The sequence below is a fragment of the Rhipicephalus sanguineus genome, chromosome 6 (assembly GCF_013339695.2).
Source record: "Rhipicephalus sanguineus isolate Rsan-2018 chromosome 6, BIME_Rsan_1.4, whole genome shotgun sequence".
Classification (NCBI taxonomy): domain Eukaryota; kingdom Metazoa; phylum Arthropoda; class Arachnida; order Ixodida; family Ixodidae; genus Rhipicephalus; species Rhipicephalus sanguineus.
Genome location: NC_051181.1, coordinates 164,326,437 through 164,354,025, shown reverse-complemented (window position 1 = coordinate 164,354,025; position 27,589 = coordinate 164,326,437). Strand labels below are relative to the sequence as shown.

Here is a 27,589-nt window from a genome sequence, read left to right as displayed (position 1 = left end):
ACCCAAGGCTTCATGTAGGCTCGTGCCCAAACGTACACCTGGGTGGATATCTCCACATTCAATTAGAACATGCTCCGCCGTTTCTTTATCTTCCCCGCAGCATGTGCATTGTTGTTCCTCTTTACTGAATCTCGCTTTATAACTCGCATTCTAAGGCAACCCGATCTCGTTTCAAACAGTAAAGCGCTTCCCCTTGAATTATCGTCACTCAAAGGGAAGCGCTTGAATGACGAAATTAACGACTCGTAAAATTGCGGCACCAAATCGGCTACCGGCGACAAAGGCGCCGTATCGGAAATATATTATTCTGTTTTGGTCTGCATAGTCATGTAGTCTTAACGTGTGATTATGCGATGGGGCATTTTCGCGGCTTTCCTTGCATCGTGTGATAAATAAGCCAAGTGGGACTGCACGGGAATAATTTGACTAACCAGGCAGCGCTAATGGCGGATACAAAATAGAAGCAGAACTAAACACTTTTACAGGACGCCGCATTGCAGTCAGCGCTTTCTGAGGTTCAAGCAAGTGCAGGCGTACTCTATGAGTCGGGATCGATTCCTGGTGCATTCCGAGTGCCCTGACGGTGGCGCGTTTGCTTTCGTCCGTGCGCGGCGTCGTCCAGGTGGTCGAGCACGAACTGCCAGTGGCTGCCATTTTCAAGACGCACGCCTTGGCACAGCACCACCATGGTGCGCCACGGATTCTTTCGCAGAGCCCTGCGCAGAACGACGAGAAAAGAACATCGGTAGCATCTGCAACACACGAAGCCGAAAAGTCACTTGGTAATGTATTAAATTGCACAATCGGGGACCAGACTTTTTGGAAGGCATTACGTGCTGCGTTGTGAGAGACGCGCATTAAATAACATTCAAGTCCTCAGTCGACTGCATTGTCGACTGCCAAACAGACGGTCGAGTCTAGTCGGGGTGCAATTTTGGCTTCTTCTTCTGGCCTCTCACGCATTTTGAGAAGCCCACTGCACGGTACCGACACGTCACGCGCGTGTCCTCCGAGCTGCATTCCACATCGTTATGGCCTTCGCGTTCTTAGAATCCCCCGTAATTTATTCTGTGGGCGTAGATTGCGCCCATATTCGTCTAAGTTCGTAAGAGCAATACTACAGCCAGTGATATCACTGGAGAATCAGGCAGGCCAATAAGATTACTTATACAAAGAAATGTTTTGTGTATTCAGAACTGCTTTATATTAGATGACTCGAAGGTTCAGTTTATGGCGCTTGGTCACGTTAAATAATGGTAGACTGTCCGCGTCTACGTGTAGCCAGGACAAAGTTCATTATTTATATCTAATTCTTTTGAACTAACTCCCTGTCAAAGCTCCATAACTCCTTCTACCGGCCGATTCAAGATATTTTTCCCAGTTCATTAGATGTGATGTTCATCAGTTTCCATCTTGGTGGCAGAAAAAAAAGTTCTATGGCCGTCCAATATAATTTTTTAAAAAAGATACTTTCCTTGAATTCTTAAGTTAGAGATAAAAATGCTCACTTTTGTATCTTGGAAGGTTCATTCAGGAAGGTTCTGAACTTGTTCGTTGAGAATGCCAGACAAGCTTCGTTCTCGAAGTAGCACGAGTTCATGATAATCGCTTTGCGAAGCAGGCTGGAACAGAAGGAGAATAACGATAGAATAAGCCGGCGTACGACATCACAACTGCAATTTTATCAATAGGCAATGCTGAATATCTGTTGCGATTTCCGTTGCACTTGCCTTGTTTCATTCGGTTGCAATTGCATTTTTCTTTATTACAAATAAATAGACTGAAACGCTTAACAAGTTGAAGCAATGTGCAGGGAACACACTCGTGGTATGAAGTGACTTTATGGGGGCGTGAAACCGGCATGGCTGCAGCAGTACGCTTCACGCTGTTTCTACTGCTTATGCAGGTTAACGGCGCTTCTACACGACAATGTCCCAGGAAAGCCGCAGCGTTTCTTCCACCGGAAGGAGCCACAACGCAAGGACTACGAGGAACAACCCTTAAAACCAACGTAGCACCTGATGACGACAGCGGGATGACGCAACCAGACGTTCCGGTCTCCGGCGCATGTGCGATTCCTGCCAGTGAAAATCTGAGTGATTACCGGCTCGACGATAACGGTCAGCTTCATAAAGCGGGGCTCTTCAGTGCGTCAGTGGGGCGTGAAACCGGCATGGCTGCAGCAGTACGCTTCACGCTGTTTCTACTGCTTATGCAGGTGAGTCATACGGAACCCCCTTTCTTGCTCCCCTTTTTTCTTGCCGGTTTCACCCCAAAAGTTGTTTGACTGCATTCTGTCACATTCATGCACGCAATACCGTTCGCGGAAACAGTTTCGCTTGCTGCGTCGCTTCTCCTTTTATTTTTTACTTCTGCTAATATGTGGCGACGTAGAGGTGAATCCGGGACCGTCCACCGAGGCGACACTGCAGCAGCTCTTAGCAGGTCAAAGCATAATTAAGGATAAACTAAATGCTATTGAAACCGTTCAAGCTGCAAACAAGCTCGCTATAAACGATCTAGGTGATCGTATCAAATCCCTTGAAACTAAGTTCACAAACCTTGATGAAATGAAATCGTCTGTTGCAGAGTGCGTTGTACAATGTGAGACTCAAGCACGAGCGTTGAAGTCTCTAACGTCAAAGGTTGACGACCTTGAAAACCGCAGCAGAAGGTGCAACCTCATCTTTCACGGTATACCCGACGAAGGAGCTAACGAAACAAATGCGGAGTGTGAGAAACAGATCTTGGATATCTGTTCTTCGAAGTTAGGAATTCCCACTATAGGAATAGAAAGGGCACACCGGTTGGGACGTTTTCGAGCTGGGAGGAGCAGACCCATCATCGCAAAATTTTCATTTTTCAAAGAAAAACAGCATGTCCTAAGCAACGCAAGAAAGTTAAAAGGCACTGGGACTAGCATTTCCGAAGATTTCTCCGAAGCAGTACGAAAGAAAAGAAAAATTTTGTGGGAATATGCAAAAGCACAAAAACAGGATGGCGCGAAAGCTATGCTTAGGTACGATTACCTTCTTTTGAACGGGCAGAAGTTTGTCTGCGATGATGCAACAATGCATGTGACCCCACAGAAGTGACCGTGCCAGTCTAGTTCTGTGAACATTAGTATTCTGCTGAATTGCAGGAGCATAAAGAATAAGAGAGATGAATTTTCCGCCTTAGTAGAAACTGTTAAGCCTTCCGTGATTCTCGGTACGGAATCCTGGTTAGATCCTGACATTGGTGATCACGAGGTATTTCCAACTGGTTACACCTGCTACAGAAAAGACAGGAACGGTCATGGAGGGGGTGTGTTCATTCTCATTGATAGTAGCATTAGGTCCTCCCAGATTGACGTTGATGCTGGCATGAGTGAAGTAGTGTTGTGCAAACTAGAACTTCCGAACCGCATCGCCTTAACAGTATGTAGCTTTTATCGTCCCCCTAATGCATCGCCGGATGTTCTCACTCGACTTCAAAGTGCGATTGATGAAGTTCACTCAGATACCGTGGTCATTGGGGGAGACTTCAATTTACCGGACTTGAAATGGGATGCATCGAACACCGCCACAGTTACTGGAATATGCAATACAGAAATGATGAACATGGTCAACCTGCATGCTCTGCATCAGCTAGTCCTCACCCCAACGCGGGGAAACAACATTTTAGACCTTCTGCTTACCAATCGACCAGAACTTGTTCAGTCAACGCTTGTGATTCCTGGCATAAGCGACCATCACGCTGTCGTGTCGACGATGTCGCTGGCCTATGTTAAAACAAAAAACCATGCTAACAGAAAACTGTACAATTATAAAAAAGCCAATCTCGATTGTATAAATCAAGCATTAGAGGCTTATTTAGTAGTGTTCGAAACGGAAGCCGAGTGTAGGGGTGTGGACGGGCTGTGGCGGTTATTTAAGCAGAAAATACTCGAATTACGTGAGCTGTTCGTCCCAACTTGGGTGTTGACGGCGAGACAGGGTAGAAGCAAGCCTTGGTTTACGAAAACCTTGCGCCAGCTCACACAAAAAAGACAACGAACTTATCGCGCTTATTGCAGAAAACCTTCAAAAGAGACAGAGAAAAACTGAAAGAAATAACTCGTGAAGTTAAAGAAGCAACACGCATTGCCAAAGACAGTTATTCGGGAACTATTCAAACAAGACTAAAAGATAAACCAAAAGTGTTCTGGAAGCACGTGAAGCAGAATGGCAAGGATGTTGTAACTATCCCTCCACTCGTGTCTGGTGACGTCATTGTTCGCGAAGACGCTGACAAGGCAGAATGCTTTAACGCCTACTTCTGCTCCGTCTTCACTCCTGCAGTAATGCCTTCTGAAGACGTCCCACCGGTACTTGAAACGATAAGCGACATGGATGATGTTGTCATATGTACACACGGCATTGAATCGTTGCTTCGAAGGCTCGACTCTTCTAAAGCGTGTGGTCCTGACGACTTACCCAATTTCCTGCTTAAATCATGCGCTGAATCGATAGCAAAGTACTTGAAAGTTATATTTGATATGTCACTACTCGAAGCTTCTCTTCCTGATGATTGGAAAGCAGGCATTGTGGTCCTTATTCATAAGTCCGGCCCTAGAAGCGACGTTTCAAACTACCGCCCGATATCGCTGACATCCGTTGCATGTAAAATAATGGAGCACATTCTATTCACGAGTATTGTAGCTCACTTGAATACTCATTCTGCGATTACGTCAGCCCAACATGGATTTCGTAAAGGTTTTTCCTGTGTTACCCAATTATTGGAATTCACAAATGATATTGCTTCTGCATTAGATAAACGGCTTGCGGTTGAATGTATTTTCCTCGATTTCAGGAAAGCTTTCGACACAGTACCCCATTCATTACTCATTGAAAAGATGCTCACATATAAAATAAATCCGGCGGTTGTCTCATGGATTAAAGAATATCTAACGTTACGCCGGCAATTCGTGGTTGTAAATGGGGTTCGGTCACGGGCACAAAGCGTTTCATCTGGTGTACCCCAGGGCTCCGTCCTGGGACCTTTGCTGTTCTTATTGTACATCAATGATATTGGCGACGGTTTGACATCGCAGTTGAGGCTGTTTGCAGATGACTGTGTGGTTTATAGGATCACTAACGGTACGGAAGACCTCAACCTGATTCAGCAAGACCTCGATCGAATCAGCACATGGTGCACTAGGTGGCGCATGCAGCTAAACCTCACGAAAACTGTCAATATGACATTCACTCGAAAGAAGAACCCTCTAAATTACTGCTACACCCTGAATAACATTGCAATTGGTAAAGTAACCGAATTTAAATACTTAGGTGTTTGGTATACCCCAGAATTATCGTGGCAGAAGCAGGTTAACTACGTACCGGAAAGGCGGGAAAAATGCTGGGCTTCATTCGCAGGAACTCTGGTGCATTCAGTCAGTCCACACGTGAGCTACTCTACAAGACGTACGTGAGGTCCGTCCTCGAGTACGCTTGTGTAGTGTGGGACCCTACGACGGCGCGCGACGTTGGTAAACTTGAAAGGGTTCAGAATCTCGGTGCGAGGTACGTGTCCCGTCAATACACAATTAATTTCAGTGCAACAAGAACCAAGGAAGAACTCAAATGGGATACCCTGGTAGAACGACGCAGAAAGCTGCGCCTGAAGCTTTTTCATTCCATTTACTATGGTACGATTAACATACAGAGAGACATGTATATAATGCCGCCTCACTATAGGTCCCAACGCGTGGACCATGAGCGAAAAGTACGGGAGGTTCTATGCCGCACGGAACTTTTTAAGAAATCTTTCTTTCCAAAAACAATCCAAGACTGGAATAGGTTACCTGCTGACATCGTCAACGTAGTTTCGAATGAAATGTTTTTTGCCCTGCTGAAATGATTGTTTCTTTGATCTTTTTTTTTAGACGTACTGTATGTATTACTGTTCTTATCTTTTGTTCTTCTTTTCTTTTGTCCTCACACTGTATGCAGAAGAGAATTGTGGCTATACTCCGATAGCAAATCACTTATTTTTCCTGTTGAAGTGACTCAACCTTGTAGTGTTCTTTTTTTTTTTTTTCCCACATATACTGCATACTGCTGTGAATAACTTATGTTGTCGATGTGCTGTAGCTGTTGTTGTTGCTATTGCCGTTTTCCACGCTTTATATATGACAAAATATTGAACTGTCCAAACTGACTGTAAACCCCTCCCCCACTGTAATGCCTCTGGCGCTGTGGGTACTAAATAAATAAATAAATAAATAAATAAATAAATAAATAAATAATAACCAATGAAATGTAGACAAAACGCGTATATTCAAACGTGTCCTTCCTTATTATTGGAAACATTAGCGCGGAAAGATATTGATGCGCTATTGCTATAGGAAATGTTCAGCGGCCCATTCTTCCGGATTCAGCTAGCTATCCCGCATACACAGCCGCCCTGCATCTCGAAAACAAACGTTGTTATGAGCTTGTGCCACGGGCACGAGTAAGGACGTGCATGAAAATCAAATAGTAAGCATGTAATAAAAACGCGAGAAGCGTGTCTCACTCGTCAGCGACAGTGAGGTTGCTGTTCTTTTCTTGTATGAAGGCTTCGAACTTCTTCTCTAGAATGAACCGCACAAACACCTGCAAAGAAATTGATGATAATTAATATGAAAAGAATTCCGAAGGTATCTTACACTATCGCTATGGCGGCTCGAAGGCGAAAGCCTAAATGGCGATGCATTAAAGGCTGAAACGTGACGTCAGGATCGGACTGTCGTCGCGTCTCGCATGGCGCTTGTCCAGCTTCCCCTGGCACGCATCCTTCTTGCCACACACTCCGCCTTCTCTCCTTTGCGCGCCGTCACGCGAACCTCGCGAAGACGAAGTGAGCTCGCGCGCACGCTGTCACGCGATACTTTTGTACGTTTCGCGCTCACGCCATGATTTTGTTCGAGGCCACCTTCGCGTGAGGATTTCACCGTAATAAATCCTAATAGGTCGCGTTCGGTAACGGTTATTCTTGCAGTCGTAGTGACACGGCTCACACACGCATAGTGTTTCACAAAACGTCCGCCCAGAACTCGCCCGCCCAGCGAAGTGGAAGCATCAAGCAGCGATTATTACGAACATAAACACACACTTTGACGCAGATATTGCCAAAAAAAAGCGATCATATGTGGCGTTTCTGCCTTTATAATCGTCATGTGCGACTCTCCATTTAGAAGAAAGCGCAAAAGCGTTTTGCGTCTTATTAGGTAACTTCCATTGGCATAGCGCATCCAGGGAGGGAGAAAGCGAGCCACACAGGAACCAACACAAAGCGCCAACTTTCAACAACCGAGTTTATTTTCGGGATCGCCAGCACGCATACCCTGCACTTGGTGCGCCACAAGACACGTGTTCACACATTACAAACATAAAAACGCAAAAGAACACATGGCCCCGTTACAGATGTTTACGTCATACGCACAGATTCCATTCCTTTTGTTGCATGTGCGCGATGGATGGTATGCTGATGCCTGCGTCTCCTAAACATGTCAATGCCACTGGGATTCTTGGTAGTTTAGCGTAAGTGAAAAGAAACTCTATTGTTGAAAGTTAGCGCTTACGAAGACGGACGATATATATTTACGGCGCTGTTATCTGTTTCCGCATTTTCGAAACGGAGCCAGGATATACCGACCTGATACTTTCTGTAGTACTTGGTCTTCCTGATCAAGAAATCGAGGTCATGCATGCCGTCCAGAGCCGATTTCCAGGGCATGTAGTCGTCTTCTGGACGAACCAAGTCCAGGAACTCCAAGGCAATGTCGTAAGGCAGGTGGCCGTTCCTGAGAAGACGCACGCAAAGAACAGCATGACGAAAAACGCAATGATCGAAACTGACCTGGTCAACGGTGTAAATTTCTCATATCAATTTACTACTTTTACCTTTTTTTATTTGCTTACGAAACAGAATGTTGGGTGTGCCGGCGACGTGACGGATGGATGTATGTCCCAAGTTTGGCAACAGGCGCGTTTATGTACTGTGTCCTATATTTTCCTATAATTCTTTTCTACATGTTAGTGGCGCTTTACGCCGTTTTTGGGTTGTCTTGGCGCAATATTTATTTGTAATGCATTCACTCACCGCAGTGCTCTAGCGGTATGGTGCTCGACTGCAGACCCGAAGGTCGCGGGATCGAATCCCGGCCGCGGCGGCCCCATTTCGATGGAGGCGAAATGCCATAGAGGCCCGTGTACTTAGATTTAACACCACAAAACAAAATGTCTGGAGCCCTCCACTATGGCGTCCCTCATAATCATGTCGTCGTTTTGGGATGTAAAACCGCAACAATCATAGTATTTGTAAACCCCTCCCCCCCCCCCCCAAAAAAAAAGAAAAAAAAAACGGCAAGAAGTGAAAGATGGAAGCTTGCGATGAAAAATTGGTAAACAGGGGGTGGGTGCTCGAGCCGACGTTTCGACAAGTGGACTTGTCTTCTTCGAGGCTGGAACTGCCTTGAAGAAGTTCCAGCCTTGAAGAAGACAAGTCAACTTGTCGAAACGTCAGCGCGAGCACCCACCCCCTGTTTACGGATTTTTTCATAGTATTTGTAAGGCATTCAAATAACAATCAGCAAAATGTATTCAGTGCAAATTAAATTGTGTGAGTATTCGTCAGGCTATACTTTGCCCCACTGGCACGAAGCCAGAAACGTGAAGATTTTCGAAGTACCATTACGTAAAAGGGTGCAGGCGTGACCGCGAAGCTTTTGGATGACTGTGGCGTTAAAAAAGAGCTGGCACCAGTCTAAAAAAAGAAATATTCGGATACAGTTCTGCGGCAACCAGCAACACGCAGACTCAGGTACGCGCAGTGCCCACAGAAAGCGGTTTACTAAAACTGGTATATGAGACGATGACGGTGAGAATAAATCGCCGAACTCACGAAGACAGCGAGGAGAGAGGGGAGCATGCAGGAACTTGTAATAATGCGCTCTTTTAAATCTGTAGACGGCGTTTTCCGTCAATGCTCTCTCTGCTGCTACCAAAAACTAAAATACCGCGGTCGTGTGCATGACGAAACACAGATTATGCGCTTAAAGGCAGGCTAAAAGGCAACAAAGTGAATTTTCACATGCGAAGCGTTCAAAAAAAACTTATTTCGCTCATATACCAGTAAAAATGTTGATTACTGGAAGAAGCAATAAAAAGTATGCCGTCTTTCAGAAGCATTATACGTTGGACCAGTTGGTGCATCGTTTACAAGATTCCGCCGCTGAACTACGCTGAAGTTTAGGTACGTTGGCCAAGCGGGTCACGAAGAAGAGACTGCCTCGGGAAACACTCGCCGTCCTCTTCAAAGGGTGGCATGCACCTACCGACCTACCTATTACGGCTGCACAGTGCAAAATGTGTTATCTAAGCAGGAATTAGCATTTCCGGTGCTTTTGCATGTATAAGCATTGTTTCTGCCATCTGACTGCGCACATGCCTCGTACACTTTGTTGGAAACCCGCCATTCACTATTAAACTTCAGTCGTAAGAGAGCGTCTGTCCTACTCGCATAGTATCTTCCCGCCCTGATTACCGCTCCGCGATGCTCTCCCGACGCAAAGCTCGTCTCATGGTAAAGCAAAGAATTTAATGTCAACGAAGCGTATTTCGCTGGTGAAGTTTAGCTTGGCATTTCGCCTAATGCCTCACTCTAACGCTTACTTAGATATTCCTAACCGGAACGGATGGTTCAAACAAGTCTTACTTTGCAAGATCCAAGGCATCATCAATGAGCTGTGCCCGATTCAAGACGTGTATTGCCTAGGAAAGAGAGAAAGAGAAAACGTGTTGGTAACGTGTCTTTTGGGAAGAAGTTTATACCAACAGAAAACTGTGCGAAGTATGAAAACGACGACTTTTCTAGAGCAGTTGTTTCTTTTATTTCGTCACATGTAAATATGCCATGTCAAAATAGAGCACTTAATTTTTGTAAGTCGTAGATATTTCCGAAGCGCACCATATGTCCAAATGTAGAAGTGCGATATTCCAGGCCAACAGCCAGATAATGTTTCAGACAGGCATGCCGGGCCACCGCTTATTCAAATGTGTCACGCTGCAGCCATACTGAATCTACTGCATTACTCATAGCTCTGTCGAGACCACCCAAAGTTTCTCTTTGCGTTAAAGAATACACACTCGAGCAGCCTATAAACCCAGAACTTAAAGGGGTCGTAACACCGTCACCTAACGCTCGCGGAACTGGAAATGGGAAGCCAACTGGCGACCCTTGACCAGGCCCGGCGAGCCGCTGTAGCCAGTGGGGCCCTGGAAGAGGGGCACCACCCACCCTAACCACTCCAAGGCATGACATAAATACATGTTTCTTCTTCTTCTTCTTCTAACGATTTGCGGTTCCTTTCCCGAAGAAGACAAGTAGAGTGTCTACTTTGCCTAGAGCTATATGAAAAATGCACTGTAAAAGAATATTTCAGTGCAAAATAAGCCCTAGAAGTCGCCGCCTATAAACCCCGTCCACCGCCGGCGATCGCCATTTTAACATGGCGTGTGTGACATCATGTGCCGCATGGAGAGGAGCCATTGTCTTCTACCAAAGTTTCAGCCGCTGCAGATCGTTCAATTTAATTGGTGAGCGTGTGCGTGTGCGTGTCAGAGAGAGAGAGCGAGAGGAAGAGCACGTGTTCTCATGCTACGACAGCCGGCTGCGAGACAAGAAGTGAGAAAAGGAGAAGGCGAAGCGATAAAATGCTCCAGCCAGTCTGACACTCGAAAGCAAAGAGAGCAGCCCCCGCTCGACACTCCAGTTTTCCCCCGGAGTCGCACCTTTCGCCGACTCGTAATAGCCACATTGTATCCATGGTTATAAACAGCGCGAAGAAGACGCGGACAAGAAAGAACACAGGACTAGCGCTGACTGCCAACTGATGTTTCCCTTCCCCGTTTTTTCTGTATCTGTGTATATTTTGCGCGTTTTAACAATAAACCATCAGTTGGCAGTCAGCGCTAGTCCTGTGTTCTTTCTTGTCCGCGTCTTCTTCGCGCTGTTTATAACCATAAATTCTCACCAACTGGCTCGCATTCGTTCGCTTTTAAGCAACATTGTGTTTTATCGAAAATGTAAAAAAATGCCTCTTTTATAGCACTATATCTCACATCATGCCTCTGCAGGAAGCCGGCCACCTTTATAGCTACGTAACAGTGCAGGAAAGATGGACACGAAAAATATAAGGGGTACATACGTTACTTGCGCTTGTTTTCGGCACGGTTTCCTCGCTATCGGTCTAACACGTGCATTGGCTCAGATTAGTGTAGCTCGGGAATATATTTTTCGCACTTTTAATATGACAGATGAGCGTCATAACCATTATTATATTCTCTGCGCGTGCGCAATAGTGTCACGCATCATTTGGACATGACTTGGCCAGGAGCGCACCTCAGCGAAACAAAAGGTCTCAGACACACACTTCAACAACAAAGTCGTGCTTTAAATCGAGGCTCCCACCTCGGGTTTCTCTCTCAGTTGAGACTGCAGCAGCCTCCAGTTGAAGATGTCATAGTTGACCCGGTAGTAACCAACGCGCTGGATGTTCACTATCAGCCACTGGTTGCCTGCTTCCACTTTTTTCTTGAGTTTCCCTGAACGCGCGCAGGTGCGAGAGATTTCGTTTTATGCTGGTTTGCATTCTAAAACAAATGAACCGGGCTCGTGATTGCATCGGTACGTGCTGTCGTCTAGAGTTATTTAATCATACCTGTTCTGAAACACGAACAGGCCCATAGACGAATTCGCGGAGGATAGCAAACAGACATTATATAATATAATATCTGGGGTTTTACGTCCCAAAACCATGATATGATTATGAGGGATGCCGTAGTGGAGGGCTCCGGAAATTTCGACCATCTGATGTTCTTTAACGTGCACCGACATCGCACAGTACACGGACTTCTACCGTTTCGCCTCAACCGAAATGTGACCGCAGCGGCCGAGATCGAACCCGCGACCTTCGGGTCAGCAGCCGAGCACCGTAGCCCCGGGCCTGATCCACCGTGGCGGACCGCAAACGGACAAGCCACAGGGAAGCGACGGCAGAAAACACATTTCGTTGCCACGATCGCTGCAGTATTCGCTGTCTTTGAGCGAGTTGCCGCGACAAGAATTAGAATTGCTTGACAAGGAAGGTCGAAGAGTTCTGTGGTTGAAGTACCGTTTGCGAAATGTAAGCCACAAACGTAAAATCACTGCTTGCTTCATCAATGCGACATCTCTTGAAGGTTTGGGCAATGCAACAATGAAAAATAGCGTCTATTGGTTTGTTTTCCTGGCTACAGAAGGCACCACAATCAGCAAACTTCGCGATTTTCGGCCAACGGCGTGTTGCCATTTTGTGATACATGGAACTTATAGGGAGTTTCGTATGGTTGAAGAACTCTGAATGTCAGCGGCTGCCATCGTAGGCCTACCACCTTTGTCACCACACGGCGACAAAGCGCGCCTGCCCTTAGCTTTTATCATTCGCACACGTAGCCAAGTACGCTTATTCGACTTGTGCATTCATTGGCTTTTACTTTTTAAAATGCTATAGTGCACAGAAAAGCAGGTCCAATCTGCTAACAACAAAAAGCTCCATTTAAAGTTGCAACATTTTACTTAAGTGCATTCATATTTATACGCAGTTTCTATTTTTTAAGAATCGGTGACACGTGATTACTTACAGCAAGTTCTCGGCTATGCTTTCTGAATGTGACCTGGTTGAAGAAGGGTACACTGAAGGGGGGCCATGGAGGTGGTACATGTTGGAAACAGCGCGGAGACGGGAAAGAAGGGAAGAAGCACAGCGCTTGTGTCGCGTGCGTATTTCATTCTGCCCCGTGCTGTTTCCATCGAGGTATACCTGGTCTTTATGAATAAAGCTTAAATTCGTAACGCAACGCAAGTACTGCGTGTACTGCTTCTGGTGTCTTGTGATTTCGCCTTCTTTCATTTCGTGTGCAGCGATGAGCGCCTTTTAACCTACTTTACAACAAGGTCGTAATGGAAGATGCGATAGAGTTAAGAGCGAACCCACTTTCTGTGAGCGTGCAAGTGCCGCACTCACCTTCTCGCTTGTTAAGCCATTCGATCTTGGCATTCTCGTCGAAGTTTTTCTCTGACATGGTCGTGTACGTCATGGGAATGTTCCAGGTGGTTTTCCTGTAAATAAGGAAGAATTTCACAATGGCTGTGTAAGATGGCCGCTGTCCACTTAGCTGTCTATTTAGCCGTCTACGGTGAGTATTGGAACACATCCAATATCGAAAATGTCTTGCCTATGTGCACAATCCTTATAATGTAAACGAGGCCTCACTGGATTCACCTTCTTGGTATAATGCGCTGACGCCCTTTCAGAGCGGTAACGTATAACACTCCTTCTCCACTGATGCATCAAATGCGAAAATCAAAGACGCATTTTACGTTGCGCTGTGTTACATGATTTCGCGATCACTCTGAGCGTTCATTGGAGGTATGTCATGCCTATATACCTAATGCAACTAGTGTTAAACTTCCTATAAGCACATCATACTTTCAAATGCTAATGAACAACAACGACAAACATTTCAGTGGTTCTTAAAATTTTACCAGAGATGCCAGCGCTAAAAAAGGGCTAATTTCTATTGTAATAGATGCTCGATGTTACATATCCTAAAACGGCAGAAAATCCATTTCTGTCTCCACTTGAGATTTGTGTCATACAACATAAACTGACTCCAATTAAACTATGAAAGCGCCGACTAAGTAAATTCTTCAAGTAACAGCGCAAAAAACGACCGTACATAGAGAAGAAAAAACGCGCAGCTCTGTGTGCGTCTTCTGTATGTCCTGTCGTTTTTTGCGCTGTTCTTTGAAGTATGTACAACCAACTAATTCGCAATTTTGAAGTAAATGTTTTTCATTTCAAGTTAATTTAACTGAATAGCATTGTCCTGGTCACATTTTAAAATTTTGGAATTAATCTATCACTTTCCACAACGGATCCTCGACAGTGGGAGACGCCAGTCTCACGTGTCATGCCGGTTGCCCCTTGCCGGTGCGTAGGCTTCCTGCGTGACGACGACTGTTCCCGTGCTGTAGTTCCTGGTGGCCGTCAGCAGAGGGTAGCCGGGTGTCTTTACCCAGGACTTCATCACTCGCTTCACGCTCACCTTTGGTTCGTCACCTTGAGCCTGTGGTTAAGGCTGCATTTGTTAGTCACCACTACAATGGACGCCAACGAAAAAAGAAATACCTTGTCATCCTTAAGGATTCTTAAGTCTCACCGACAATGGAGTACATGCCAAATGCTCAAGCGGGTTGTCGCGTTTTCTCAGCTTTTGTTGTTGTTATTCGAAGGATCTTGCGTAAGACATACCGTATTTACTCGAATCTAAGCCGATCTTTTTTTTTCGAAAAAAAAAAAAAACGATGTGCGAAAGATGGGGGGAGGGGGGGTCGGCTTAGATTTGAGTACAATGACTAAGTCTTTTTTTTTCTGGCCTTGAGAATTTCGGGGGTCGGCTTAGAATCGGGGCCGGCCTAGATTCGAGTAAATACGGTATATAATAAAAATTGCAGAAGGGAAAGAAATGAACGCGCGCAGACCTGTCTGATTCAGGTACTGCAGAAAGGAAATGACGCGTATATGTTGTCTGTTATCCAGCGGGTAAAGTCATGCGGAACAAGTGGCTTTTCCCATTTTTCCTCACTGAGCACGCTGTACATTTAGTATCAAGGCATAGCCATGGCCACATTTCGCCAGGCTACAGAAAGTACGTGACAATGACCTTGCTTTCGCCGACATGCTAATGCGTATTACACGCTGGAAGTGAAAACTTTTTCTACCTCCAGCAATACTCGAACCGTCGCTGGCTTTCTTTTCATAGCATAGGACTGCTGGATCCCTTGGTCGACAACGGCCCGCGTGCATATTTTTGTCACTAAGCACATTCAATTGTTACAATACGAGTAGGGCCCACGCGGCTGATACATCTCAAATGACGGCCGTACGTAAATCTACGACACGCTACACCTCCTCATCATGCGTGAAAGGTATATATTATAATTAACGCAATTTTTTGTACACCTGAAATGCTGTTAAAGAATAAACTGCAATAAACTACGTTTTACCATCGAGAAACGAAGCAAATGCGCTCTCCATGCCGCGTCCTGTGCACTCTAAGAAAAACAAGATTCCCTGTCACTCGTTCTGGAGAGTCGAACTATCTTCAAAGACACGCATTAACTTTCTTTTGGAGCTATTCAGACTCGTGGGAGGCACGGCTCTCTAAAGAAGTGCAACAGGTAAGCTTTTTATTTATTGTTCTTTTTATACGGTGCTGTTGAAATGGAAGTTCACTCGAGTCCACAGAATGCAAACGTTGCGGGAAGGGTGAGCAAATACAACCGCGTAAAGTAAGACTTACTGAGCTGAGTTCGTGGAACAGGTCTTCTTGTTTGACATTTTTGAACTTGTATTTAATCAGGTAGGCCTGAAAAGAGAGTTAAAAATATGAAAAGCACATGTTGCAGTGTTTAAACATATTCCGTAGGCCATACGAAGCCAACGTAAAGTTTAATTTTTACTCTGTTGAGGTACATATTGAAGTACCAAGATTTTTTTTTTTATAGAATATCTCGACTAGTGCACAGCCCCAAACTATGCAAAATAATCTCTACACGTTCATAAAGAGAACTTTGTGGCTTAACATTAATGTACAATGCGAGTATTTCTGTTATTGCGCAGTCCGGAATTTATTTCACACCCTTTTGACCCCAATTAACACCAGCCATTATTATTATCGAAGTCTTATTGACTGTGTGCACTGCTCGCCAAATAAAACCAACTCGCACTCAACATTAACGAGGCGCAATGTATTTATTCATCTATGTCTCATAACATTTACTGTCGTTCATGTCATGTTTCTCACTAATAAATGAGCATCAACTATCGCCTCATCTATGAGCATTTCTCTTCCTTTGCTCAACCTGTCTCTGTCACTGAGACTTAACGCATCGACACATTCTTCACATCCTTTATGCATATAATCGGGACATTTTTTTGACAACTGGCATGCAGTAGCACTTAGTACAGGGGGTAAATAACTTTTTTTCTGTCTGTAACATCTAAACTTACTATTGAAGGACACGAGACGGACACCTACTCGGACACCTACTTATAGAAGGTGGTCCGAGCAAAAAAGCCCATCGCTGTACACCAACAATACTCCATTTTTACCAACGCTTTGCCTGAACTACAGCGACGTGACTGACCTTAAGACCACGGATGAATACCTCCGGTGTCAGGAAATGCACCATCATTCGAATCACGCTTGATGCCTGGAAATTAACCGCGGTTAAATCATGAGACAAAAAGTTTATGTGCTCTGCGAAAATTATGCATCGCACAACTGCGCCGATGGTAGCACAATCAATTGCTCCAGAGATCAATGAAAGCGAACAGAACTTGCCTTGCTGTACACGATTCTGTCAAACAGTGCATCCAAGTGATGTGTCGAATTCGATGTCACCGACACTGGATGTGCCGTCACCGTGGATTCAGCTCTCAAGATAGGCTGCATTTCGTTAACCACGAACAGATCCATCTGCAAGGACGAAGCCCATTTTTGTAACAGTTGCGCACTACGGATTTTTAACCTACTTGGACCCTGGCTCATGGTGAAATTTCAACGCGCACAGAAGACACATTGAAGTGGACGATGAGCTCTTGGCCTCTCAACTGTTTATTCTTCGAAATGACAGAACATACGAGCACCAGCAGTCTGAACTTAGCATTTGCAAAATGGGCCATGAATTATAAGAGAAATAGAAACCCAGATAAAAGAAAACGCCATGCGGGATTCAAGAAAGCGAATAATTTGCATTCTTAAATTCCGCACGAAGTCTATCAGCTTTTTTGTTTTTTTTTTGCAAGCCATGACTCGTTTTGTAAATGCTCAGTTCATACTGCTGGTGTTGAACAGTTGAGAGGTGAAGAGCTCATTTCGTTCACCTCAATGTGTCTTTTGTGCGCGCTGAAATTTCACTCTGAATAGTAACCAACTCGTCCAAATTTTATTCTTCTGGCCCGTGGTGTTCTCGAGTTATGAAATAGCAATTCAACTTTGTTAGAGGCCTGACTGCGGTGAAACCAATCGGACGTAGCCAAAGATGGTGCAGTTGCAATTGTGGCGGTACCGAATGCATTCACTTGTACCTAACCATTGCCGTACACTTCTTCGATAAATGATTGGATGATATTTAATATACACAAAATTCTGGTGCCAACTTTTCGTGCGATCCAGGAGCGTGAAGCCTATAGATAACGGACACGAAAGTGCAAGCATTTCATGTTTTCATTGCGCTGCGCTGGCGTGTCTCATGTTCCCCGTTGAAATTGCGCAAATAACTATCAGAGCGCATTCGCATTCTGTTGTGCAAAATAGTTTACCTTTAAGTACAAATCTTATTGTTTAGTCACTTGCTAATGCTAATTAAATATTTAAGTATGCTATAATGCTAAGTAAATACCTGAGTACTAAGTAAATGTCTAGCGCTTTGGGAATACCGACAGCGTACACAGAGGTGGTTTGATTCTGTTGCATGACCTCGTAATGATATGACTGAATTTAAATAATGTCTTTCGAGATTGTTGACGCGGCGTAGACTTGCGCCGCACAAGCAATGCAGGACTTCGAGCACCCACCATTCGCCACTGCTGCTGGATGTAGTCTGCTCCGGTGTACTGCATGTACGTGGCGAATCCCTCGTTGAGCCACAGATCGCTCCACCAGTTCATCGTGACCAAGTTGCCGAACCACTGAGTCAAGAAAAAAATAAAAGCTACACTCAATTTCATGGGTTGAAACCGCATGCGGAAGCGGCACTTTCAACAGATCAGCCCTGTTGACGTTTCTTTTTTATTCGCAAAACTGTAAACCACGCTTTGACTATGAGGCAAGCAGTCGTGAGTGGGTTGGGATTAATTTGGCGTGCACCTAAATCTATAGTCGCTTAAAACCTAAGAATAAATGCAAGCTCCGGCCGCAAAACCACGGCGCGCTTGTCAATCAACTATGGAGAGGCTCGTGCAGGCTGGTTTTCTTCCGAATTATAAGTACTTTCTCTGTGCTAATGCAAATATCACGAAAATCGATAACTAAAGGCCAGTCGTTCCTATCTATAATATGACATTTGGCTAAGTGGTGATGTCACAATCTCTGATCAAATTGGCCAGGACGTTCACGTTTTCGTCTTATATCAAGCGAGAAGCGACACGAACATGTGTCTGTATGGAAAAACCAATCTGAAACACGCGAATTGTGCTTGATGTCGCGGAAATGAGCAAATGTTATTGGATAAAACATCCATGCAAATTATCTCTGGGTGGCACAGTGATGGATGTGGGTGTTTAATTGGAGCCGACTATAAGTGCATGCGTATTCGTGCATTTCGGCCCTGTCGCCGTGGCCAATAAGAATCGAAAGAGCGTTCTCGAGCTTAGCATTGCGACACCTTAGCCGCTAAGCTACCACGACGGCTGAAGAAGAACATCCAGCAAAGCGTGGCGTCAAGCATAATCGGACCCAGTCACAAACAATGGCTGCCTTCACTGCTCTTCACTGAAACTAAAGTTGCCAAGAGTCTTAAACTGCGCTTTCCTTGATGCGCCCATAACGCTCCTGCTATTCTTTCGTGCCAATATCTACCTCCTCTTCTCTCGTTCTCATGCGGTTCAGGGGAGCTCACCTGACAGACTGCGTTATTTTCTCCTATCAAAATGAACCTCTGAGAAGCGTCACAGAATAATGCTTCTCTGTACTCGGGCTCAAGCATAGTTTTTGGCGCTGTAAGGGAAAAAATGTGTGCGTGCGCATTTCCTTCACGTTATTCCTTTATCGAGCTATACGAATCTTGCAGGCAATAACACGTGCGAGCCATGTGTGCTTAAACTTTCTACGATCATTCTCTCGAAGTGAACTCATCGGGCTTTACGCGAACATTAATATGTTCCATTGCAAAAGCGTCAACCCTTTCAAATTAATACGTCACTGCGTTAATTTTCTTTTTCGAAATTCCCGTCCAGCTTTTGGGACCTTTGGTGAGCTTCAGTAAGCTTTAACGGTGAATTTGAGCGCTCGAACATTACAATGGCTTTTACATCAATGTCATCGAGGTTGGGAATCCGCACCTTCTGTTGTAGATCTGCTGTCGATCCTGTTTATACAGGCTTCACTGCGTCCTTCAGCTTCACCCATCAAGTAGTACACATGCACCTGTCGCTGACGCTTGCATTTCCTCATCGTGTTACTCAGCGCATGCCTCGCTCGAATTCCGAAAGCTGCCTATGTTTCGCTTTTGCCAACGTTCTTGAAGTATTTTTGCAAGATTTTTAACAGAGACACAAAGGACGATGGACGGTGAAATACGCAACACAGAAGCTGTCGTATCACTATCCGTCACCTTTTGTGCGCTGTTCCCAATCTTCCATGAATGCATCAGTTTATCAACCTTGGCAGCTGTGTCATGCTTTGTGCCGCTATTAACCGTGGAGATGAGTTATCATTGTCGCTTGTGTGCCGTCATGAGATCATTGCGACAGCGTTGTTTACGATTCTAGTTGAAATATCGACGCGAAATTTAATACAAAATATTTAACCTCGACTTCCATTTTATATTCTGAAAATTTGCATATTATGGTCAAGCTCACAAGGATAAATGTTTTAAATGACACTTTGTAAGTATAAAGCGATTTAATGTTCCTCTTTATTGCGTCTATAGAAAATGGTAAACAAGAATGGAGTTGATATTTAGAAAATACACCACTTGCTACAGCACTTATATAATTCCACCTTTGTTGTACTATTGCCATAGCTAAATGTTTAGTAAATTGTAGTAGAAAACAAAAACGGCAGAAGTGTGGTCGCAGCAGGATTCATGTGAGCCAAGTTATGGCGGTTGTATTAACGTACGTCTATGGGTGCCTTGGGGGCCACAAATATCTGTGCCATCGCGCCTGGTAGCATTTTGCAGAAGGTGAGGACATTATTTCGTGCTTATTGATGAAGAGATGGTTTCTGAAAGCCCACACAATAAAAGCACGGGTTCGTTTGGCTAGAAAGCAAAGCACAGAGGCTTGCGTCAGTCAGTTCTGTCTTGCTACGTCTAATCGCCGCTTGTAATAATTGCCTCCATTACCGCAACGTGCATGTTTGGCTTTTTGTTTAGCTTTACAATCATGTATTGATATATCGTTTTCATGTTTATCTACCCACTGTGATCAACTTATTGTACATTATGTGAACTTGAATAATGTTTTTAATTACGAGTAACCACTTTGTCCTGTCGTTACTCCGTAGATCAATGTAAACCAACTGACATCCGTCTCGCTACAAGAGCCGCCGCTGCATCCGGCCTACGTCCTCCCCACATTGACAATCTATGTCGCGACTGCACGAATCAACAGGTCGCCCACCTGGTGCGCAATCTCGTGGGCTATGAGGCCCGCGATGAGTGGCTTCTTGTATGGCGTCGACCGCTCGTCGTACAGAAGGCACTGCTCGTGGAATGTGAGCAGGCCCCAGTTCTCCATGGCATCCGCCAAGAACGACGGCAGGGATATCATGTCTGGCAGAACATTGAAAAAAAGTGTGACAGATTACTTAACGACAATAACGCACGTGGCTCTGACGACGTGATTATCCAGAACAAGCCTTACAAAAGAGGGGCAGGGATGAGATAATCAAGATAACTACGAATATGAGTTTGAGTTTCAAGATTGTTTTGTTCTTTCCTTGTACAAGAAACAAAAGCTATCTGGGACTGAACGCATTGTGCCTGAAAGAGGACCCAACACCCTCGTACGCAGTTCGGGCAGAAATCATATTTGTACAATAATACTTCAGTCAATATAGACCGCAAACAGCATTCACGGTATCCAGTCCAACATGAAAAAGACAAACAAAAGAGGAAAGAAACAATGTGTGATATTAGCTTATATCAGGCTGTGACTATACAATACGCGTGCATCAAAGATACTAAAATAGCCACTGCTCTGGACAAGGTAGAGAAGAACAGTATGAAACAAGTGAAACACAGTATCCCTATGGTTAACAGAATACACGCAATACAAATTTACGTCGTCCAGCTACTATCATTACGTACAGCAGTATTTGTTACATTATTTTCTGGGCTAACCATCAAAACGTCTATTTTCCTGCATTGGGACTCTTTCTATAGCTTGAAACCTTCTTCAGGAGATTTGAAATTGAGCTTTCATTCTAGTTTAATATGTAAGTTATTATGTAGATAAAACTATGTTTCCAATAATTGTTCATGTTCTTTGCATGCGGCCTAAGTTCTCGCGGATAGGATAATGGTGTTGTCTAGCTCATTCGTTTTGCGCACACAGCTTTTAGCTATACATGATTTGTAACACTTTGATGCAAATAAATAATAATGATGAAAAATGTCATCAGAACGAAGCATTTGAAGTTTTGACACGAAAGCATTTTATGCCGGGGTCCACCAATATTTTCATTACGTATTACCATCACGGAAATACGTCAGCAAAATGAACGCCATCAAATGGCAAAGAAAAAAACTATAAAGTTCCGTTGACAGTAGTCGAACCCATGACCTCTCGGTCCGCGACGATAGCTGGCGGGCGTTTAGCCCACTGAGCTACCGCCAAACTTTTTTTAGTGCCTACGTACATACATACAACACATAACGGAGGCTACATGAACACGCCTTTTACCTTTCACACTTTCCTCTCACAGTGCTCTGCATGGCTGGATGGATGGATGGATGCTATGAGCGTCCCCTTTATAAATGGGTGGCGACATGTGTGACACCAGGCTCGAAAAACAATAAAAAAAACGCGCCGTTGCTGCGACCGTCCCATTCGGCCCATTTCCAATAGAAGTGTTTCCAACACACCGCGAGGTGGTGGCTTTTGCCCAAGCCTCGCTCATAGCATCCATCCATATAGAAACATAGCTCTCCAACGCTCGCCTGGCTGTCGCACCGCGTTCCCCGCTCGCCCTGTGAGAATTAACTGCCAGGCTAGAGGGAAGGCACAACGCGCGTAGCTTTCTCTTCGCGTTTCACGACGCTTGGAGGAGTGCATATCGAGTATCAGTGTTTATTATGTGCTTGTTGATGCCACATTGCGCGGGATTCACCATATGCGGTGTCCACATATATGTCAAGAACTTCAGCTACCGCAAGGGTCAAATCATGATCGTAGGCGTCAGTCGTCGGTACGGAGATGTGCCACTAGGCGTCAACGTGAGTGCGTCCACATCAGGCGGTGCTACATCTGCCAAACAACAATAGACATTAACCAAGCTCTGATATACCAACGCTCTAATTTAAATAAACGAGCTCTCCAATGTTTTTCCTAATTGCCTAGGTCGTTGCAGTAAATTCGGCAAAATATTTTCTGCAGAAGCAAACAGTTTCTCGTATTTAATTTTGGTAGTTGTTCCCTATACCATAGCTTCGTAGCAAAGCTCAGAACGAAAAAAGGCAGTTGTATATCTGCTGTTTCAGTCATAGCGGAGTCATTTAGGAAATTCCACACATAATAACGATACCTTTAGATAAATTTATACACAGTTTAACTGAATTCCAGCTGAATTCTTCACTAAACATGTGTCGCGTTTTTACTTGGTGCAATTTCATTCCCAAATAATTAGTTCCCTATATGTGTGTGTCCATATTGTTACCTTATGTACTCAACCATACCATTTTATTTCAAAAGCTTCCATAGTCGGTACAACTAAGAAGTAGGCCCCACCCGAGGATGACCGAAGCGCAGCAGCCGATCACCTTCGAGATTAAAGAAATAGTCCCGCTTATGCACTAGACAGCGTTTTCCAAAGGTGGAGTCGCCGGCCGTCAAGCTCATGACGTCGGTCTAGAGATCGCGCCCATTGGTGCAGTCTTGTGTGCATCCGCCTCTGAGAGTAAATGCATCAGACTTCTAAAGTTGTGCCCGACTAGCACGACTATGAAGCTAAAATAATGACATAAGGAGAAGGCCTCTCTGCGCGTGACTAATGCCAGGAAATCAAACTGCTGGAGACTTCGCGCGAGTTGTGTGTTTTTCATTGGGATGAAATATCTCTCGCATAGCATAAGTGTCTACAAACCCATCTTCGGTAGCGGATAGGCGACGCCCAGCAGATCTTCGTAAAATTTGAGTAGTTTTGGAGCCACTTCCAGAGCGTACTCCAGGTACGGAGACCTGTCAGTCAGTGACCATATGGTAACCTGTCAAAAAAGCGAAAGTCAGTAAAGCGTGCAGAAACTGGCAGAAGATGTGTTGCCACCTCGCATAAGCCCGAAACCAGTTTAGTCACCGCGGTCACTTCAATTCCTAGTGCCGTCCAGTACATTGCGTTCATTCCAGGTCACTAAATGCCGTTCAATACACGACTTGCCTCTTTTTACGGGGGCAGGAAATACCAGGCCGACGTGTGCTTGTGTTTCGCTTCTTAATATATATATATAGTAGACTAACATAGAAACTCTGCTTTCACAAATATTTTTGAATAATGATAGTCATAAACAATTGCCTTCTAGATGCTATATGAACAACGAATGCTTGTTCTGTAGTAATTGCGCATAATTAATAAGGCTGCTGAAAGAAAATGGAGGCGTGGGTCCGTCAAACTGTTTCGGACGGCTTTTTTCCTTCCCCTAATCTGGTTCCTAACTGGCCGAAATAAAAGCGATTTGATTTGGCAACAACTCTACGTGAGTTTCTAAATTGTGAATATCGGATTGCGATTGGACAATCAGGGCCTGCGTCAACGCGCCGCGTAAGAAAGCGGGTGTATATTGCGACAGTTGTACGTGGTGCGTCACACGTAAAGCACAACGCGGCTAATGTTACACGACATGCTAGACAGCGTATATAGCTTCATGCATGAAAAAATGCACTCATCGGCTGGACAGAATACACACGTGGTCAGTTATCCTCCCCACTGCCTACTTCTGTTTTCTTATATCTCAGCTTAGAGCAACGAATGTATTGTATAAAATATTGGGTAGGTGGGACTTGAAGCTGCTTACGTTTCCGTTGCTCTGGGACGAGAAGTTGAGGACCGCAAAGGCCAGAGTGTACGTGGACATGGGCATGGTCGGCGCGAACGTATCCGCCACAAAGCCGTGCGATCTGCAAGTTTACCGAACAGGGTGAGCAGAGCACCACGCCGTCGCCTTAACGACGCGAGGCAAATTTTGCGACGGTGGTGTGACGTCATACGTGACGTTTCTGCTCAGGTCATGTGACTCATGCGACGGCAACCGCACGCTCCGCTGTTGCGCTCTTTAGGATATGGAAACTCGCCTCGTCGCTGTGTAGAATATAGAGGGTGTCCAAAATATCACGCAGCACGATTTAAAAAAAAGAGGAACGTCGTTACGCGAAGCACGCATAGTGCATATTGTTCCCTGTATACTGTAGTAGCCGCTACCATGTTTTTTCGTTAATGAGGCTTATTTATTTAGTCCTAATTATGTTTTTAACTCGACCTATACTCACATAATCATTAAAATGTCAATGCGGCATATGTAGGCATGTTGAAATGACATCTAACTGCGCTATTTTCAACAATGTACTAATTGCGCGCTCGCTTTTCTTGGCTAATAAAGAAACACCCGCGAAATTAAAAAAAAGGCCGATCTCTCCTTCATAGGAATCGGTATAACACGAAAGTGAAACGTGTCGTCACAGAAGTAGTTTATTGTTTATAGTGCATTAGTACATGAGAGCTTGTACAATGTATACTGTTGTTTGGCAGATATACATCGCTTGATGTGGACGCATCGCACTCACGTTGACGCCTGTTGGCACATCTCCGTACCGACGACAAACGCCCATGATCATTAGTTAACCCTTGCGGTATCTGTACTTCTTAACATATACGTGACACCGCATGTGGTGAATCCCGCGCAAATATGGCATTAACAAGCCCATAATAAACACTAATGCTCGTATGCACTCCTTCAAAGCGTCGTGAAATGCGAAGGGAAACACTAGGCGCGTCGTGTCTTCCTTCTAGCCAGGCCGTTACTTCTCACAGGGCGAGCGGTGAACGCGGTGCGACCAAGGAGGTTAAAAAAATTTCTGGAGTGGAAGGTATCGCAACGCCTTGCCAGCACAAGTGAAGCCAGCTTTTGCCCACCAAAGAGCACGGAAACATGCTCTTTTCTGGTGGTGCCTACTTAGAGATCAAAAGGCTTTGATCTGTTAGTGTGAATACTACGTTAATTATAAAATAAAAGATCGTTGTTGCCGACAAAAGTAACCCGTCGAGAGGAATATGACGATTGATCTCCAATAAAATTTGCCTTGACTTTGAGGCTCATTTAAGAAACTAGTAACACAAAGACACTTGGAGGAGCATCTCACCTGTAAAAGTTGCCATATTAAACTCGTCTGGCGTGCGAGGGAAAACGCGCGCTTTCCTTCGCCAAACGCCTATGGTTTATCGTGCCCCTACTAAGATGGCGGGTGCAGCCGCCATCTTTTGGTGGGCATGGCTTCACTCTTGCGCAATAATCGCCACTCCAGCAATTTTTTTTTAACCTCCTTGGGTGCGACAGCCAAGCGAGCGTCGGGGAGCTATTTGTCAATATAGATGGATGCTATGAGCGAGGCTTGCGCTAAAGCCGCCACATCACGGTGTGTTAAAGCGTTGACGAAATTAAACTTGTATTGGAAACGCGCCGAATCGACGGTCGTTGCAACGATGCGTTTTTTTTTTTCGAGCCTGGTGGCACAGGTGTCACCGCCTACGTTATAAGGGACGCTCATAGCATCCATCCATCCTCCATATCCATCCATACATCCATCCAAGAGCACTGTGAGAGGAAAGTGTGAAAGATAAAAAGCGCGTTCATGCAGCTTCCGTAATGTGCAGCTCAGTGGGCTAAACACCGCCAGCCATCGTCGCGGACCGAGAGGTCATGGGTTCGATTCCCGTCAGCGGAAATTTTTCTATAGTTTTTTTTCTTTGCCATTTGCTGGCGTACATTTTGCTGGCGTACTTCCGTGACGGAAATAAGTCATGAAAGTCTTGGTGGACCCCGGCATAAAACACTTTCGTGTTAAAAATGACCCGTGATTAGACTGCAGCGAGCATCAGGAAGCAGCACCCTCAAACAGGCTCACTGTGACGTAGAAAGTCAAGACTACGCTCTCACCTTTTGCGGGAGGGAGCATAGTCACGTTTTATTTTTCATATTTCGCGTGCTTTCTTTATCACCCGGGGAAAATGAGCACGTAATCAGAACGTTGCTGAAAGTAGCGCAGTTAGACGTCATATGAGCATGCCTACATATGCCTCATACGAGAGGTTACCTCTCGCAGTGCCTACATATGCACTGCGAGAGGTTATTTGGTCACTCGAAATGAACGAATTGAACAAGTTAATATAGCTGTGGCGCTTTATGCCATCTTTTAACTTCCGGCCACTCATTTATCGTAACAACATGAGCTCATCAAGGCGCCTTTCAACGAGGAACATGCCCACGGGCTCGTTCGACCGCTACGAGAGGTGCGCGTACCTTTCTTCCTGTTTTTGAACTGGCATAGTAGACAGAGCAGTGTAGCCTTCCGGTCTCACAATCGTCACCGTGAAGACGGCCTTGAAGTCTGGCTCGTCGAAACACGGAAAGGCTCTTCGTGCGAACGTCGGCTCGAAGAAGGTCAGGAGGAGGTGTCTGAAAATCACGCGTCTCCTTCCGTTAACACGCATGGGGTTGTTTACACAGATCGCTCGTGGTTTGAAGGCTCTGCGCTTTAGAGCTCCATTTCTACATTCAACTGCTATAATACCCGGAACATCCCTTTCCTCCGTTGGCAATCTATTTTATAATTTTGGTGATCTAGCTGCTGTATTTGTGCGTTGTGGGATCGGCGCACAGCGCATATGCAAATGCTTTGCTCGTGTTTTGGAACGCAAGTACAACACCGGGCACCTCACAGGAAGCGGATTATTGTCAGGCAAGTCGTTTCACAAATGATAGACCACGTAACGCTAACACAACGTCTATATTTCATGGTAGCAAGTACTTGCGTAACCAAGACATCATGCAGGACAAAGCTTTTACAATTGTTTCAGTGCAGATAAATTTAAGGAACATGGGAGTCTTGAATGTTATACTGAATCTGAAGGTCCACCGGCTACCACCCGATCTTATTAACAAAGTATAGGCATCCATGAATAGCATATCGATTTCTTTTATTTAAAGCCAACTTCCTATGCATTTGTGCGTACAACAGTTCGTGACGAGCAGATACACGGCATAAGGCTGAATTTTAAGCAACAGATGTAATGCCTACATCACTGAAGGTATACGGTGCGTTAGTGACACAGCGGGAAATGATGAAGGTGCGTTAAAAACCGAAATAAAGTGACTGAAGAAGGATATAAAAACAGGCAAGGTTTTCTCCAGCAACCTGCGCAGCCACGCCCGGGCTTACTTGAGTGTACCGTTCGCACGGTAGTGATACTTGTAGAAGCCTCTGTCGGTGCCCAGTTTTCCTCGGAAAGCGATGCTCAGTGTATAGGACTCGTTAGCGCGAAGC

General features: G+C 45.0%; 1 protein-coding gene across 1 annotated transcript in view; it reads right to left on the bottom strand.

Annotated features, from left to right (window-relative positions):
* LOC119397690 (thyrotropin-releasing hormone-degrading ectoenzyme) overlaps positions 1-27,589 on the bottom strand; it is a 139,483-nt gene that overhangs the window by 110,725 nt on the left and 1,169 nt on the right. Inside the window, exons 3-16 of the mRNA XM_049416663.1 lie at positions 26,566-26,721; positions 24,067-24,169; positions 23,142-23,262; positions 20,459-20,610; positions 17,690-17,803; positions 16,455-16,589; positions 16,258-16,323; positions 15,411-15,476; positions 14,014-14,174; positions 13,070-13,164; positions 11,476-11,609; positions 9,721-9,776; positions 7,660-7,807; positions 6,538-6,617 (exon numbers count right to left, since the gene is read on the bottom strand). Coding sequence (XP_049272620.1) covers positions 6,538-6,617; positions 7,660-7,807; positions 9,721-9,776; positions 11,476-11,609; positions 13,070-13,164; positions 14,014-14,174; positions 15,411-15,476; positions 16,258-16,323; positions 16,455-16,589; positions 17,690-17,803; positions 20,459-20,610; positions 23,142-23,262; positions 24,067-24,169; positions 26,566-26,721 — 1,587 coding nt within the window. The remainder of the gene's footprint in view (positions 1-6,537; positions 6,618-7,659; positions 7,808-9,720; positions 9,777-11,475; positions 11,610-13,069; positions 13,165-14,013; positions 14,175-15,410; positions 15,477-16,257; positions 16,324-16,454; positions 16,590-17,689; positions 17,804-20,458; positions 20,611-23,141; positions 23,263-24,066; positions 24,170-26,565; positions 26,722-27,589) is intronic.